This window comes from Prionailurus viverrinus, chromosome C1 (assembly GCF_022837055.1).
Source record: "Prionailurus viverrinus isolate Anna chromosome C1, UM_Priviv_1.0, whole genome shotgun sequence".
In the NCBI taxonomy this organism is placed as follows: domain Eukaryota; kingdom Metazoa; phylum Chordata; class Mammalia; order Carnivora; family Felidae; genus Prionailurus; species Prionailurus viverrinus.
Genome location: NC_062568.1, coordinates 193,445,249 through 193,462,927, shown reverse-complemented (window position 1 = coordinate 193,462,927; position 17,679 = coordinate 193,445,249). Strand labels below are relative to the sequence as shown.

The 17,679-nt window shown below is 36.2% G+C and overlaps 1 protein-coding gene across 2 annotated transcripts in view; it reads right to left on the bottom strand.

Annotated features, from left to right (window-relative positions):
- The window catches only part of EYA3 (EYA transcriptional coactivator and phosphatase 3), a 97,119-nt gene that overhangs the window by 57,352 nt on the left and 22,088 nt on the right, over positions 1 to 17,679 (bottom strand). For both annotated transcript variants that reach the window (XM_047870797.1, XM_047870798.1), the window contains exons 2-4: positions 13,474 to 13,575; positions 7,524 to 7,567; positions 3,659 to 3,738 (exon numbers count right to left, since the gene is read on the bottom strand). In XM_047870797.1, coding sequence (XP_047726753.1) covers positions 3,659 to 3,738; positions 7,524 to 7,567; positions 13,474 to 13,506 — 157 coding nt within the window. In that variant the 5' untranslated portion in view covers positions 13,507 to 13,575. The remainder of the gene's footprint in view (positions 1 to 3,658; positions 3,739 to 7,523; positions 7,568 to 13,473; positions 13,576 to 17,679) is intronic.

The window sequence follows — 17,679 nt, the reverse complement described above, 5'->3', positions numbered from 1 at the left end:
GGAGGAAAGTGGTGAGGCAGAATATGAGAAGAGAGAAACATGCACTAGAACTAGTACTCTCACAGTAACTGAAAATAACTGATGACCTTGACAAGAGCAATTTCATTGGAAGAGTGGTGACAGGAGCAAAATTTGAGAGGGCTGAAGAATTAATGGGAGACAAGAAAACAAAAGGGCAACTCTAGGGGCTCCTGGGTGGCTCAGTCGGTAGAACGTCCAACTTCGGCTCAGGTCATGATCTCACGGTTTGTGAGTTCAAGCCCTGCGACGGGCTCTGTGCTGACAGCTCAGAGCCTGGAGCCTGCTTCGGATTCTGTGTCTCCCTCTCTCTCTGCTCCTTTCTCTCTCTCTCTCTCTCTCTCTCTCTCTCTCTCTCAAAAATAAATAAACATTAAAAAAAATTAAAAAGAAAAAAAAAAAGAAAAAAGAAAAGGGCAACTCTTTTCAGAGGTTCCAATGGGTCATGGGACAAAGAAAAGGCATGAAACTAGTGGGGAATGCAGAACCAAAGGAAGATTTTGTTTGTGTTTTAAGACCACAGATACTGGGTCATGTCTCTTTACTGAGAGGAAGAATTAAGAAGAGAAGAAGAATGTGGGGCACCTGGGTGGCTCAGTCAGTTAACCATCCAACTCTTGATTTCGGCTCAGATCATGATCTCACAGTTCATGGGACCAAGCCCTGTACTGGGCTGTGTGCTGACAGTGTAGAGCCTGCTTGGGATTCTCTCTCTGCCCCTCCCCCACTTACGTGCACATTTTCTCTCTCAAAATAAATAAACTTAAAAAAAATGTTTAAAAGAAGAGAAGAAGAATGTGATGATACAGGAGTGGTCTTAGGGGAGGGTAAGAAGGGATTGGACACGGAGCATAAAAGGTCTTACCTCTGGAGCAAGAATACTATTTCCATTCTGATGAGAATGAAGCAAGAAAACACGGGTACAAACACAGGTAGGTTTGAAGATTTGGTGGTGGAGGGATGATAAGGGAGTTTCTTGTCTGACAACTGCTATTTGCAAAGGAGCCATCAATTAAGGATGAGGAAAGGTGAGTGAGGGTATAGGTACTTTAAGAGGAAAAGAGGTGGGGCGCCTGGGTGGCTCAGTCGGTCAAGCGTCCGACTTCAGCTCGGGTCACGATCTCGCGGTCCGTGGGTTCGAGCCCCGCGTCAGGCTCTGGGCTGATGGCTCAGAGCCTGGAGCCTGCTTCCGATTCTGTGTCTCCCTCTCTCTCTGCCCCTCCCCCGTTCATGCTCTGTCTCTCTCTGTCCCAAAAATAAATAAACGTTGAAAAAAAAAAAAAAAAAGAAGGCTCAATTTGATGTCAGTTTTCCCAAAATTAACCTGTAAATGTAATTAAAATTTTTATTTATTATTATTATTAGGTGTTTGTTTTGTGTGTGTTTTTTTGTTGTTTTTTTTTTTTGAGAGAGGGAGAGAGAGAACATGAATGGAGGAGGGACAGTTGAGATAGTACATAATTTTTCTAGATTTAATAATTTTATTTATTTTTAAAAAAAAAATTAAAAAAAAAGAGGAAAAGAGGTGTGAATTACCAAAAGGTAAAACTCATTAGGGAAATGGGGAAATGCAATAGGATTTCTAAGCATGATGGGTGCCTACTTGAGGCGTTGTAATAAGTCAACTAGGTATATAATTTAGCCAATATTTAGCTATTTGAATACACTATGGAGAAGATGGGGAGTTATATTAAATTAGCAAGAAGGGTTAGCAAGGAGAGGCTTTGCAAGAAGGCTTAGCAAGAATAGCTCAAGAGGCAAAGTTACTGAAGGTATCTGTAATAGAGTTATTATAATAAAGAGCCACAGAATATCTGCTGAGTAAAATGGGACATCAAGGAGGCAGATGTGATGATGGGTACTGACTGGATAAGTCATCTACATGGATTTTGAAATCACTAAGAACAGTAAGGGTTTGGATGGAGAAGAAAACAAAGATCTAGGGTTTTTGTTTTTTTTTTTAATTTTTTTTCAACATTTTTTATTTATTTTTGGGACAGAGAGAGACAGAGCATGAACGGGGGAGGGGCAGAGAGAGAGGGAGACACAGAATCGGAAACAGGCTCCAGGCTCTGAGCCATCAGCCCAGAGCCCGACGCGGGGCTCGAACTCACGGACCGCGAGATCGTGACCTGGCTGAAGTCGGACGCTTAACCGACTGCGCCACCCAGGCACCCCAAAGATCTAGTTTTTAAAGAGCAAAATGACTAGGAGTTCAGTCTAGGGTAAAAAGAAAGGTAGGGGGAGGCATATAGACTTCAAAGGAACTAGAGTTTTTGAAGGAAAAAAGAGAAAAATCATTTAGAAGCAGCAAGAGATTCAACTTAATTCCTGGCCTTTGAATATAAAAGGAACAGGTTTATTTCTTGGGGATGAGTGGGACATTAAAAAAATTAGAGAGACTTTTCACTGATTAGAGCAGTTTCCCACAGAATGAACAGTTTCTCACATGCATCAGAATCACCTAGCTATCTTCTTGAAAATATAGATTCCCATCCACATCAATCTATTGAATGTGATAATCTATGAAAATGAGGCTGGAATTCTACACTACAAAAAGCACTCCAGATGATTCTTAAGTATGCTAAAAGTTTGAGAACCACTAGAATAATATATACAACTCAAGACATATCATTTTCTAATATATGGAAGTATATAAGGTTAAGCATAACCTGTTAAGAGAAGAAACATCTCCTGAACAAGTATCTTTTTAAAGAATACAATAAAGAATACAAATTTATTCTTTTAAAGTGTGTGGTAAAATATGGAGGGGCAATGAGATTTAATTTCAGGGAGCACTATTTGCCCTATGGAGGCAATCTGGAGGAGTATGTGGGTATGCCAGAGAAACTTACATCTCTGCAAGAATAAATCAGAACACTCTACAAACTTTTGTCCATGCATGAATGCATCTGTTCTATCAGAGAAAGTAGGCTGGTAAGTGGAGGATGTATCTTATTGAGCTGGATCTCCCTTAGGGCCCACTATTAATCTCGGGTTCTGAGGGGATTACTTTTCTTTTTTGGCATAAATTGACAGGTAGAATCATTTGGTTATTAGAAAGGTGGAAAAACATCAAAGCCTCCAGAAGAGCAGTCAGAGGTTGGCCTACAAACTTTTCTGATGGTAAGGCATATTACCTATAGAAATCCAACTTCTTTTTTTTTTTTTAATTTTTTTTAATGTTTATTTATTTTTGAGACAGAGAGAGACAGAGCATGAACGGGGGACAGGCAGAGAGAGAGGGAGACACAGAATCCAAAGCAGGCTCCAGACTCTGAGCTGTCAGCATAGAGCTCAACGCGGGGCTTGAACTCACAGACCGTGAGATCATGACCTGAGCCGAAGTTGGAGGCTCAACCGACTGAGCCACCCAGGCGCCCCAAGAACATTCAACTTCAAAACAAAAATAAAGTCAAGTGTGACTCCTCAGGTAAGTGGATTCCATGCAATTTTGTTCCTCAGCTGGTATGTCAATAAAGTTTATATGGGAGCACGGGGATGAACACACACACACACACGGAAAGGAAAGCCTTCTGTACATATGGGACAAAAAAGGCAGTCAGTGAAAACCAATTATAAAAGAACAGCATTACCTATAGGAATACCTCTTCCATCATGCACAGAATATAGTACTTACTTTCCTCTGACATGGTAAGGTTTGAAGCAAGGCTTGAAGTTTCAGGTTTCTGATCACTGACTTCAGGGCTGCTCACTTGACTGAGAGAACCAAAATGAATACATTAGTCCCTCATGGACTTGCTGCATTGCTTAAAGTGATTACATCAAACCCATTTCTTCCTAGGCTATACAAGTAGGAGGCAAAGTAAGTCTTCCTCATGGTATTATTATTATTGGTTTTAGCAGCTACCTGAAGAGCTAGGGTCAAGGGTAGTGTACCCTCAGCATGTGACTGTTCTTTCTCATATCACTAGACCCCTTCCGCTTTCATATCATTCAGAAATTCTAGCTAAGTTATAGAGCTATAGGCAAGTCAGAGTTTTTCTAAAGACCATGTGGTAGGGAAAAAAAAAAAAAAAACAAACACCTCCACAACACTTAAAACTGCACTGTTGCTTTGTTTCCAAAGTTCCCCAGGGAAGTAGAGAGATGTCTGATTTCAGAAAGTGATTCTCATAATCACTTGAAAAGTTTTTTCAAATTACATATGCTTGCTTCCCAGAAGGGGATTCTGAACCTTAAAATGGCTCATTCTGCTATATTTTTCTTCTCTAATTAAAAAATGTTTTTCTAAATTTGTTATCATATCCCAGATGGAACAATACCTTTTTTTTTTTTAAGTTATAAGGGAAATTCAGAGAAATTGCAAAAGGTAAATCACATAAACTGGGAGAACAAGTCATTATGTCACACACTTTAATGTTGGCAAGATTCTCACTGAAATTCTGGAATGGAGATTTTACTAACTAACTCCCTCTTCCTTCTACTTTACTTTCCACTCTTTAGTTATTCCCTCAACTACCAGGTTAGCATAATGATTAAGACTACAGATTCCAGAGCCAGACTGCTTGCATTCATATTCCACTCTGCCAAAACTAGCTTAATGACTTTGGGTAATTCTTTGCACTCCAGTTTCAACTGTCAAAGAGGGATAATAATAGAGCCTAACTCATAGGGTAGTTGTAGGGATTAGTTAATATATAAAAAGTACTGAGAGACTAGAACACAGACAATTTAACTGTAGCCATTATTATTATATTACAACTTCTCCCCAGCCCAGGCATCCTTTCCATATTCGTGTTTCCTAGAAAGAAATCCACTTTGCTATTCTACACTCTAGGGAGAAGTAGAGGACACTGTACGAGAGGCTCCATATATCTGGAAAGGTAAGACTGACTAATAAAAAACATGAATAGTTTCTACGCAGCAAAACTTTTAAAATAAATGTTATTTATATTAAAAATACACAGCATCAAAATTTTTTATGTTTATTTATTTTTGAGAGAGAGAGAGAGAGAGAGAGAGGGAGAGAGAGAGAGAGAGAGAGAGAGAATGAGTGGGGAAGGGGCAGAGAGAGAGGGAGACAGAATCCAAAGCAGGCTCCAAGCTCTGAGCTGTCAGCAGGGATGAAACCAAGAGTCGGATGCCCAATTGGACTGAACCACCCAGGTGCCCCTAGTACTTTGTTAAACATTTAAAATTTTAGATCTAGGGGCGCCTGGGTGGTTCAGTAGGTTAAGTGTCCGACTTTGGCCCAGGTCATGATCTTACAGTCTGTGAGTTCGAGCCCCACATGGGGCTCTGTGCTGACAGCTTGGAGCCTGGAGCCTGCTTCTGATTCTGTATCTCCCTCCACTTGCACTCTGTCTGTCCCTCTCAAAAATAAACATTAAAAATTTTTTAAAAATAAATAAAATTATTAAATCTAGAAAAATTATGTACTATCTCAACATTTATTTTCACAGTTATATAAACATAAATTTTGCTTAATAGTTGTGCATGGTGAAAAAAAAAAGATGTTCTCAAATAAAAGGACTTCTCCCTCTAAAAAGCAAAAACACCCAAACTCTTCAAAAAGTAAGGAGCATCACAAATGCTTGATTCTTATTCAGTAGAACTCTTGTCAATAATCAACACAGGGGCACTTGGATGGCTCAGTTGGTTTAAGCATCCAACTCTGGTTTTGGCTCAGGCCATGATCTCATGGTTCATGGGTTCGAGCCCCATGTCAGGTTCCATGCTCATTCTCTCTCTGCTCATTCCTCTCTCTCTGCTCATTCCCTTCTCTCTCTCGCTCTCTCTGATAAATAATCAACACAATCAACCAATAATGAATAAACAAAATTAGGTTTGGACGTACAATGGAATATTATTCAGCCTTAAAAAGGAAGGAAATCCTAACACATGCTATGACATAAATGAACCCTGAAGACACTGCACTAAATAAAACAAGCCAGTCACATAAAGACAAATACTGTCTGATTCCACTAAAAGGAGGTACTCAGAGTAGTCAAAATCACAGAGACAGAAAGTAGAACAGTGGTTGCCAGGAGTTGGGAGAACAGGGAAATGGGGACTATTATTTAATGAATACAGAGTTTCAGTTTAGGAAGATGAAAAAAGTTCTAGAGATGGATGGTGGTGATGGTTGCACAACAATGTGAATATAATAATGCCGCTGATTTATACACTTAAAAATGAATGAATGGTGAAGTTTATGCTATATATATTTTATCATAATAAAGAAACTGAAGGAGAGAGAAGGGATAATTATAGGAAAAGACAAAGGTGGTAGGTTCCATAATATAACTGGAAGGATCAGCCTTAGATATAAGCAGAGGAATTAACTTCAGAGGATAGGGTAAAAGAGAATATTGTAGAGAAGCAGATAAATGGGTAGATGTGGTGACAGACAAATGAGATAGTTTCTATCTAAATGTTTCTAAGTTCTCTTTGAATTAGGGAGCAAGATCCCCAGCTGGGTAAATGGGAGCAAAGTAAAGGGCAAGGAAGATGAAAGGAAGGGGAGGAGGCAGGAGGCAAGGAGGAAGGGAGGGAGGGAAAGAAAGATGATTTTACAGCCTAGGATAAAACACACTAGGAAGGGTGGCTGGACCACCAGGAGTGCTTAAGTGCCTGTTTGCGATGTAATCATAAATGAAAACAGTTTTGTGTTTTTCTCTGACAATGTTCAGGTGACTGGAAGTAAGAATGGAATAGGTGAACAGGTGGTCTACCCAGGGTTGTGGTTTTGCTAAGGAAGCATGACACAGGGGAAAAGGAGAACAAGGTAGAAATGTTTGCAAGGGACTGATTAATAGATCTTATAATTTAAAAAGCATAAGAAAAATATTGAAATCTTTGTGGGAAGCGTCAATGGGTAAGAGTGAAAATATGATAGCTCATTTAACGGAAAATGCACAGGAAGATATCACATGGCTAGCGTGGCAGTAGAATAAATGAGCTGGAATGGAGTGTGTGGTACTAAAAGAGTAGGATTCTGGAAGTTCAGATGTTAGAGGTGGTGCAGTTACTGGTTCATAGACAAACAGAAGTAAGGACTGTGGAAAACTGAAAACTCTGGTGTTGTGGAAGCCGGAGTATGAGGGGCAAAGAAGCTGTCTCTTATCTACAGGGAGTGGAGCTAATGATTAAGGCATCCCATGTCCATTTGGTGATTAATGCCAAATCCTTTGGATTTCCCTTATTTCTGCTTCTTTTTCCCATTTTGTACCCTGTACATCTGACTGAAGAATGTTCACCATCATGTCTCTTCCGTATATTGCAGGACCTGATAGATAACATGAGTTCAGTACATATCCCTAAACAAATAATGAATGAATAAGACAAAAATCAGCACTTATTTGTTTCAAGGACAAACCAGTGGAAGGATACTTTCACCTTAAACTAAATAATTTCAAAACCTAAAGACTGATGCTAAAATTCAAAACTAGAGTAGTCAACCCAAAATGTACCCATATACTTATAAATAGCAGGTGAAAAAAACTAAGTAGATCATTAAAAAGAAATTCAACTTTTCATACCTTAAAGTTTGCTCTCCTGATTCCTGCATCTTGGCTTTTTTCACCTGCAAAAATAAATATACAAAGGCATCAATATAGTGCTCTGTTTCTGAAATCATCTACCTATTCAAATGGCAGGCTGATATTAACTAATAATTTACAGGGTAACTATTTCATTTTGTTTTGTTTTGTTTACATTTATTTAATTAACCTTTGTTATATTTTAGAGTTAGAGATGGGCTTCTTTGTTTTTCACATGAGCTCTTTCTTTTCAATGAAAAAATTGTTTTTCAGATTCAAGGTAAAATGTTTACCAGGATTTTTACTCAAGATACAATGTTTACCAGAGTAAAGTATCCAAACTTGGGTACAAATTAGTTGGTTTTAAATTTTAACAGACTCCTAATTATATTATCAAACAGTAAGTATGGCATATTCAACATTAACTCATTTATTACTTTATGAAACAGAAATGTCTTTATACTTAAAGTACATGCCAAAAATAAAGATAAATTCTTATCATGTTATGAGTAATTTAAAAAATATTCTTTATGCTATTCTGTTTTATTCCAGATTTTCATCTTTTTCTAATTCATTCTGAGGTAAAAGCATTTCCACTGAAACAGTTTAAGAATCCCAAACAGAAGATCAACAACATTTAACAGTACCAGTGGATTTCCTTGCTTTCATATATATTACAAAGAATCTGATTTTAGAGTTCTCTGATTAGAATAACTAGTCACAGTAGAAACATGCTTAGTATGCTTAGCCATACAAAATTACAAGATTATGGACTGAGAGTATCTCAAGCTAATAAAAAGCTGAAAATCTACTAAATAATCTTAAACAAAAATATCAGGTGGGAATATAGCCATTTAATATGATTAAATTTAACATTTCAGACATTGTTTGCCTTGATTTGGGCAATTATGTCCCCCTGTAAATCAGAGATAGGAAGCATCCGCTGCCTGGCATTCCAAGCAGGTAAACTAACTCAAAAAGATACAGACAGATATTACAAAAGTACGGGTTGAAACAGTACAATCCAGAAACCTAATGTAAAATAGTGTAGCTACTTTGGAAAAGTTTAGTAGTTCCTCAAGGGATTAAATACAGAGTTACCATATAACCCAGCAATTTGACTCCTAGCTATATAACCAAAAACCAAACAAACAAACAAACAAACAAAAAAAAAAAAGGGAAAAAGAAAAAAAAAGAAAGAAAACATATGTCCAGGAATGTTCCTAACAACATTATTCAAAATAGCCAAAAAGTGAAAACAACCCCAATGCTCATGAATAAACAGATAAATGGATAAATAAAATGTTAAAATAATGATAAATAAAACAATGAATGATAAATAAAATAAATTCATACAGTATTATTCAGCAATAAAAGGGAATGAAGTACTGGTACATAATATATGCTGCAATGTAAATGAACCCTGAAAAGATTATGCTAAGTGGAGAACGCCAGTCACAAAGAACCACATAATGTATGATTCCATTTACATGAAATGTCTACAAACAGGCAAATTTTTAGACACAAGTTAGATCAATAGTTACCTAGGGCTGCAGGGGATGAGGGAGTTGGGGGGTGGCTGCCAATGGGTATGGAGTTTCTTTTTGGAATGATGAAAATGTTTTAAAATTGATTCTAGTGATCACTAAAAAACATTGCGAATATATTAAAAACCACTACTTTACGGGGTGCCTGGGTGGCTCAGTCGGTTAAGCGTCCGACTTCGGCTCAGGTCACGATCTCGCAGTCCGTGAGTTCGAGCGCCGCGTCGGGCTCTGTGCTGACAGCTCAGAGCCTGGAGCCTGCTTCTGATTCTGTGTCTCCCTCTCTCTCTGACCCTCCCCCGTTCATGCTCTGTCTCTCTCTGTCTCAAAAATAAATAAATAAACGTTAAAAAAAAAAAAAAACACTACTTTAAAATGGATATGTCAATTTTTTCTCAAAGCTTTTATTTTAAAAAAACGATATAATCTTACGGGCATGTTATAACTGAAGATAACATAAAAAAAAAAGAACCAATGGCAAATTTGTGAAATCAGGGTTCTATTTGTACCTCTGCTAAAAAAAAAAAAAAAAATCATGCCTTAAAGGAAAGGAAATATCCATGTTTTGTTTCAAGCATTTCCTTACTCTGATTTTTCAGATGATCAAGGCTGGCTTTGCACTGATGTCTCTAAGTTTTAGGCTTATGGTATAAAACTGCTATTAGTCTGGAGGAACAGAACTCATTTGAAAGAAGTTAGGTACTTGCTTATAAATATGGGAATAAAAACATTTTTAAACTTTGAGGTATGCTATCCTTTACCTAAGTTTATCCTCCTTGATAAAGAAGACACAAAAGAAATCAGGGGTGTTGAGTCAAGAAGTTGTCTCTTCACCACCTGTTCTACCTCTTCTTCTCCTTCCCCTCCAAGTCCAAAACACAATTTTAACGTCCTTTTTATTGTTCTCAAAAATGGTTCCCAAGCTACACTCCTTTTCTACATCCTAGCCTGGAGAGTATACTATGGTTATAAAGCATTTGCCACTTGTGTTGTCTACAGTAAGCATTAGTAATTTCTTTTTAACATTTTAATACAAAAGGCATACATGCTCTTATTTTTAAAAATTCAAACCATTCAGATATGTATAAGATAGAAAAGACTTCATTCTGCCTCATTCCTCCATGAAATAATCAGTATTAAGTTTGCTGTATATTCTTCTAAAATTTTTCCTATGCATGTAGGTCCTTTCAAAACTTGAATTCAGAGAGCACCCCTGATAGCCATAAAAGCAGGTATTTTTATGTGCTTCCAGCTTAGCAGGGACAATCTTGGTTTATACCTCTTATCCCGGAACCAAGTCTGTTTAGTGTCCCCTTTTACTCCTCAAAAGAGTTCCAGTTTGGACAATAATACAACTGTTTCAGAGTATTTGAAAAAGATAAAGACTGGGGGTCAAGGAAGGGGAAAGACAATAATTTCAAGGTAACTGGTGAACACAGAGTGAACCATTTCCAAATGCAGAAGACTGAGGATTGATCGGCAATAATCAATTGACAGAAAACCCAAAGCTAAAATTTATGTTGCACTGTCAACAATGACCTGAATAAAGCTTAAGACAGGGCAAGTACTTAGTAAAGAAACAAGAAAGGGATAATTCAGCAGGAAAGAGACAAGAAGAGATAGTGAGATTAAAATAATTCTTGTAATAATGTCACTAGTAACATCTATATATACAAGTAACAGTAGGGTTAAAACTCTTGGTTTTATTTATCATCATTAACTTGGAATAGAATCATTCTTTCTACTCAAATTTTACACCTCTACTACAGCCTGTGAAGACCTGTTTTTCTCTTCAAAGTATAACATTTACTCTTTCCATTGTAATTATTTTGAACAGTTCTTAAATATTCTGTGTTTTGTCAGATTCTGTATTTGTCCATTTGGCAGCCATTAGTCACAGGGCCAAACTAAGGACCAAGCTGTGTACATCTTCCCTGTGATCCAGAGCCCATACTCTGGTCCATCTCCTTTATCCAACTTACACACCAAGCCAATACTTCCCCTGCTCTGAGTCACCCCAGAGCCAGACACCAGCACCCAGTAACATCCTTGATACCCCAAAAGCCCTTGGAATTATTCAGACTACACAAACCTAAATCGTTTACCCTGCCTTGCCTTGCCTCTGGAAACTCCAATAATGGCTATGGCCTATGCTTTCCCCTAGCTCCTTTTTGCCTCCTAACTGACATTGGTGCCTCCCACTGTGGCCCTGTGTGACGTGCCATGCCTTTCACTTTTAAGGACATTAAGCTTTTCCTTCAATGGTACTGACTTCCCTGTGTTATCACTCAGTTACCTTTAAAAATTAAGACCCAAGGGGAGCCTGGGTGGCTTAGTCAGTTAAGCCTCCGACTTTGGCTCAGGCCATGATCTCATGGTTTGTGTGTTCAAGCCCTGCGTCAGGCTCTGCGATGACACTGCAGAGCCTGCTTGGGATTTTCTCTCTCTCTCTCTATCCCTCTCCCACTTGTTCTCTCTCTCTCTCTCTCTCCCTCTCCCTCTAATTAAGATAAGATAAGATAAGATAAGATAAGACAAGATAAGATAAAAATAAAAATTAAGGCCCAGGAACAAATCAATAAAAAAATGATGCTCTGTGACAATCACCATTTATAGTCAGCAGAAAATGTTTTTAAAATGGTTTCATTTCTCACCTTCTTAAGTAACAAACAGGTTTTGGACATCACGTTATAGAAACTGAATAGAAGAGCAAGGAAATAAACCAGAGTAGAAAAGACAACTCACCAGCAGGTCAGCCTCACAATTCTACTTTAAATACATAAGGAGTTACTAACAACAATACCCATTTCAACAGTATGTCAACACATAAGTCTTTTGAAACTAGACCTCTTGACCAGACTTCTGTCTTACTACATTAAAAACTCAATGCCATCATTTTCTTTGGTACATTTAAGGTCTCTAACCCAGCTATTTGTTCTCACAGTACATATCCTAGGAACACTGCTGAGGATGATTTTTAATTCTACCATTTCCTTGATTATCGATGTCCCAACAGGGATAAGGGATGACATTTCAAATGTCTCAAGGTCATTTTACCAATTGCTGTATCTTTCTGGTTTTATACTTGCCTTAAGTGAGAGGGCTAAAAGAAAAATGGCAAAGTAATCATCAGTATGTACTTCTCAACATAAAGGAAATATTAAAAATGTATTAAAGGACTTCTTGTGAGCACATGTCCATCTTTCTGTGATATAAAGAATACATCTGGAACATGAAAAACATACCCTATTACCTGCTTTCAAAATTCAAATTTTTCTAAGCTGGATTTTCATAAAGGTAAACATGTATCATTCTGCATTCTCCCTTCATATAAAATGCAAGAGGCTCATTCAGGATAGTAAACTGACTCAGTATTTATCTAACTTCAGAAAAATCTCAACACAAAAGAAAAACATCCTTTAATACAAAAGTATCTACGAGAATGATTACTATTGCCTTTCCTTATTTATTTATTTATTTATTTATTTATTTATTTATTTATTTATTTATTTATTTTGCTTTTTTAAATGCTAAGGGTCAAAACACAGAAAGACCAAAATATACAAACAAACAAAAGGCCACAACAAGGCAATAAATCTGTATCACTTGAGGACATTTAAAATTATTTTATTTATTTATGTTAAATATTTAAAAGAAATTAAGAATCTAACCTGGACTCTAAGGTCTTATCTATTTTTTATCTACTTTTTAAAATAAGTATTTTAGTATTTAAAAATACTAATTTTTAACAATTAGTAATCAAATTATACTTTCTTCAACTACTACTACTTTTTAAAAACTTAATCAGAAAAATTTAGGTAAAGATAAAAAGTACGTTTTCTGGCACAAATGATAATATATACTGTTTTACTGGTAAATAGACATCCTCTTTTATTTTCTAAAAACTATAAGGATAGCAATTGTTGGTTTTTTTTAAATGGCATTTGCAAATACAGTACTTTTTTTATTTTTATTTTTTAATGTTTATTCTTTTTTGAAAGACAGAGAGAGACAGCACAAGTAGGGGTGGGGTGGAGAGAGAGGGGGACACAGAACCTGAAGCAGGCTCCAGGTTCTGAGCTGTCAGCACAGAGCCGAACGCAGGGCTCGAACTCATGTACCACAAGATCATAACCTGAGCCAGAGTCAGACGCTTAACCAACTGAGCCATCCAGGCGCCCATGCAATACTCAGTTTGTAATAATGAATTTTCTAAGCAGACTCCCAGGTATTAACAAAATGTGAATTAAAGGACATGAAATTGTTTTCTTAGAAGGAAAGTATAAGAAGTCTCTTCCTTATTTTTATTTCTAAATTGGAATCTGCAGTATAACTGAGTGATCTTTAAAATCTCTTAAGATTAGCTTTTCTATAAAGAACTTTAAATTATTAAAGGAAATACTTACTGGTTGTTCTGGTAAATCTTGCTCTTCTTCCATGAGGACCAATGTTTCTTTCTTACACTTATGTGACTGGATTGCAAGTGTCTGTCAAGCAGTCTTCACAGTCTGTTTAAAAAAGAGGGGGGATCCAAAGCTTTATGTCCTCTTTTATCATTGAGGCCATCAGATAATAGTTTTTTTAATTTTTGTTACCTCAAGCTTTCTACGTGAGTCCCAATCTCAAAATCTCAAACCTGCACGTGGCTTTTCCAAACTGACATGCTGTACCAAGTCAAGACAGGTATACCCAATGACCTTTATACTACATCGCAAAAGCCAACACGTGGAAGCCCTTCTGGTTTACTTAAAACGTGGTTACTATAGTGCCCAATGCATTAAACATTTTATAATGACAGCTGTGTGCAGATAACTAAAACATTATTTTTGAGGATTATTGTTACATTAAAAAATGATAAAAACTAGCCTAGCAAGTCAGTATGTTATGATAACATCTAACCTGCTTGAATCTGGAACATTTACATAATTGTTAACACAGACACACCAAATCACTTTAAATAGGACAAAATGGAATATCAATTAAATACTTTCACAACCAACTATCTATATATATGTTATTAATTTAAAGGAAAGTTCTTCTGGATTTATTTTAATAATGCAAATAAATAAGTAAAGCAAAACCTTGAATTATAGAATTAAGGAAAAATAATCATGTAAAGCCAAGACCCAATTTTATTCTGAAATAACAAGTTCCACTAAATATACTATTGTGTCAATTTTGTTTTTAATTTTTTCAATGTTTATTTATTTTTGAGAGAGAGAGTTTGAGCAGGGGAAGGGCAGAGAGAGAGGGAGACACAGAATTCTAAGCAGGCCCCAGGCTCTGAGCTATCAGCACAGAGCCCGATATGGGGCTCAAACTCATGAACTGTGAGATCATGTTCTGAGCCAAAGTTGGACACTTAACCAACTGAGTCACCCAGGTGCCCCAAAGCAAACTCTTTACCTTCTCAGACCCTGCTCTTCCTGACCTGATTTCCAAACTAAGAAAGAAAAATAAAGGACTCGAAGACCCCAATTAATGGTAAGAACATTTTACTGTGGCCTGCTGGCAAGAAATAGGTAGATATTAGAAAACTAAACACATTGGAAAAACAAAAACTCCATTTCCATTTAACCCAAATGAAACGGACACTTCTCCAAAACAGATGTGACTGCTTCTGGTTTTAATTAAGGTCACTCCTGTTTTCACTTCTACCAACCACTGTACCTAACTTAACCTATAAAGCTAAAGCTAGTATAGAATCTTATGGGCAAGGTAATGGAAACAGATAAAAAACATGAAAAAAGAAATGAAAAACTTCAGTAGTGCCAATAACACCACCCCTTCACTTCTGCTCCATCTCGATGCAATACAGCATGCTTTATTTTAGAGCCACACTCCAGAATGGGAAAAAGAGAGAAAACATGTGTCTTTTTAGATGCAAAATTGTCCCACTCTACCACAGCTTTAATCCCTTCCCGGACCTAGAATGTCATAAGAAAAAAAGTTTAAAGGTCAGAAGCATGTGATCATCAATACTCACGTGGAGTTGTACACAGAGCCTCAAAAGCTAAGTTCTCAAACTACATGACGTAGATAACTAGTGCTGCAGAATTACGGAGCACAATAACTAAAGCCCACAGGGGCTATCTTGCCTGAACTTGTTTTGCTCTACTCGGAAGAGTATAATCAATGTGACGTGAAACTGATTACAATTGTGAAAGATGAAACATTTTTATGTTTTACCAGCTCCTACCCATCTTAGTTTTAAATTGAAATGTCTTTATTTTATGGGATTTTAATAACATCTGAATGTATATAATATACATACATAATTTCATCCCAAAACAGGAGCAAAATCTGGCCAAATCATGAGGTAAATGTAATGCCTTTAATACCTCATTTGTTGAATTTTTGTGTGACCAGCTCTCACCTAAACAAAAAGTGTTTACTTAAGTAAAACAAAAGTGTTTATTACAGGGCACACTGTACTAACTGTAATCTCTAATTTGTAGATTCTCAGCACGGGAGAGGGAAGGGATATTCCTTCTCATGGGGGAAGGGTTATAAAATCTACTTCTGGGCAAGACAGAAGGTAAGAAAAATTATTTTAAGAAAAGGATACTCATAACGTGCTTTAATTTTAAACATAAGAACTAATTGATTTAAAAAATATGAACATCAAAGGAGAACAGACATCTTTTATTGATTAAAAGGGATCATGGGTTTTAGAAAGTAAGAAATACTACTCTTAATTGTGGGGAAATAAATTCTCAAGCCAGACAAAACTAAATGTTCAATCTTGAATTTTGTTTTTTAGAAATATGGCAATATTATGGTGATCTTATTATGAAAAGGAACAATTTTTTTTATTTTTCTTAGGATAAAATCTATGGTGAGTTGCAAAAAAAAACTTTAAGGGAAAAATTGGAAGACATTCTACCTCCTCTATTTTTCTTTGAAAATAAGCACCCTTTGTTATTTCCATCTTAAAAATCCCTTTTAGTTTCTCAGCTTTTCAATTTAGGGAAATAAAAGGGGCATAATTTTTATAGTTAGAAAACATTTTTTTAAATCAAGTAATTGATCAATGATCACCAATAATTTTGATCATTTTAGAACAAACAAACAAAAAAAACAATCTACAAGGAAAGCACATGATTTGTTACAGAACCTTCTGGGATTCTACTGGCAACATGTAACATGTATAAAATTGCAAACATTCATTCTGGTACATTTGTGTATACAATATATTAATTATATTAATAATGGCTATAAATTATGTATTTTCCTCACAACATGCATCTAAGACACTACTTTCTATCAATACAGTAGTCTTCTATCCAATAATTTATAACTTGAATAACCTGAAAAATATAAGGATATACTAAATACAAGAATGCAAGTATTTGTCACATTCCTAGCACTTCTCAATGTGCTAAAACCTTAATATTAAGACCTCACACCATTTTCTGTAATTGGCACATGCTTACAATCAAGTCACGTTTACTAGCAACAGACGGAAGTGCTGTATAAATAACACAGATACAGTGCTCTGATACTTAATATCAAAAAAAGTACAGAATTACTATACTAATCTTAATATTCTCATTTCCATGTATGAGTTCTAGCATTTAATCGAATTGTGGGTTTTTAATGTAACCTGATATTATTCTACACTTACTGAAATTCATCTTTTAAAATATCCAAAAATAGGACTTGACAAGGACTTGACATAGAAATGGAAAGCGGATTCTTATTGCAATTTAAATGAATACAATTACTTACAACTTAGTCAAACGGCCAGTGAAATTACAAAACATGCTCTGAGTTAATCTTTTAAGTACCTTCGAGCATTTGGACAGTAATGTCTTCTCATAATTTTCCAGTTTCAATTCTTACTATTGATTTCTAAAAACAGCTTTTTAATCACCTTTTTGGGTGAGAGTTTGTCAGTATCTATATATCATCATGGACAGAAATCTGGGAAAATCTACATTTGAGAACAGAAATAGTATTATTTCCTAAGACTTTCCCTACCTGTAAACGCTGACAACGAAAAAATAGGGAATTCTGTTTGGATTTGAAAGGTCAATTTTAAATACTGTGATTTCACATGTTTATAAATAAAGCAGAATACTTTTGTAACATGGCAGCCATAATTTAAAAAAAAATTGTTTTTTAATGTTTATTTATTTTTGAGAGAGAGTCAGAGCATGAGCAGGGAAGGAGCATTGAAGAGAGGGAGACACAGAATCTGAAGCAAGCTCCAGGCTTTGAGCTGTCAGTGGAGAGCCAATGCGGGGCTCGAACCCACCAAGTGCAAGATCATGACCTAAGCTGAAGTCAGATGTTTAACTGGCTGAGCACCCAGGCCCCCCAGCAGCCATAATTTTTATTTTTAATCTTTAGAAATTAGAAGGGAAATTATTAGTAAATATTTTATTTCAAAATTCTAATTAAGATTCCTATGTCATAATTTCTGTTTTGCACCAAGTTAAACATTCACCCTGTAACTATAAATGGCTACAGGTAAGAACTTACATTACTGCAATGTTATTATAGCTCTTAAGTATAGGAAGGGAAACACACACACACACACACACACACACACACAGCACAGAATAAAGGTCAAATTGCTTTCAATGAAAATAAAGTATATGTTACTC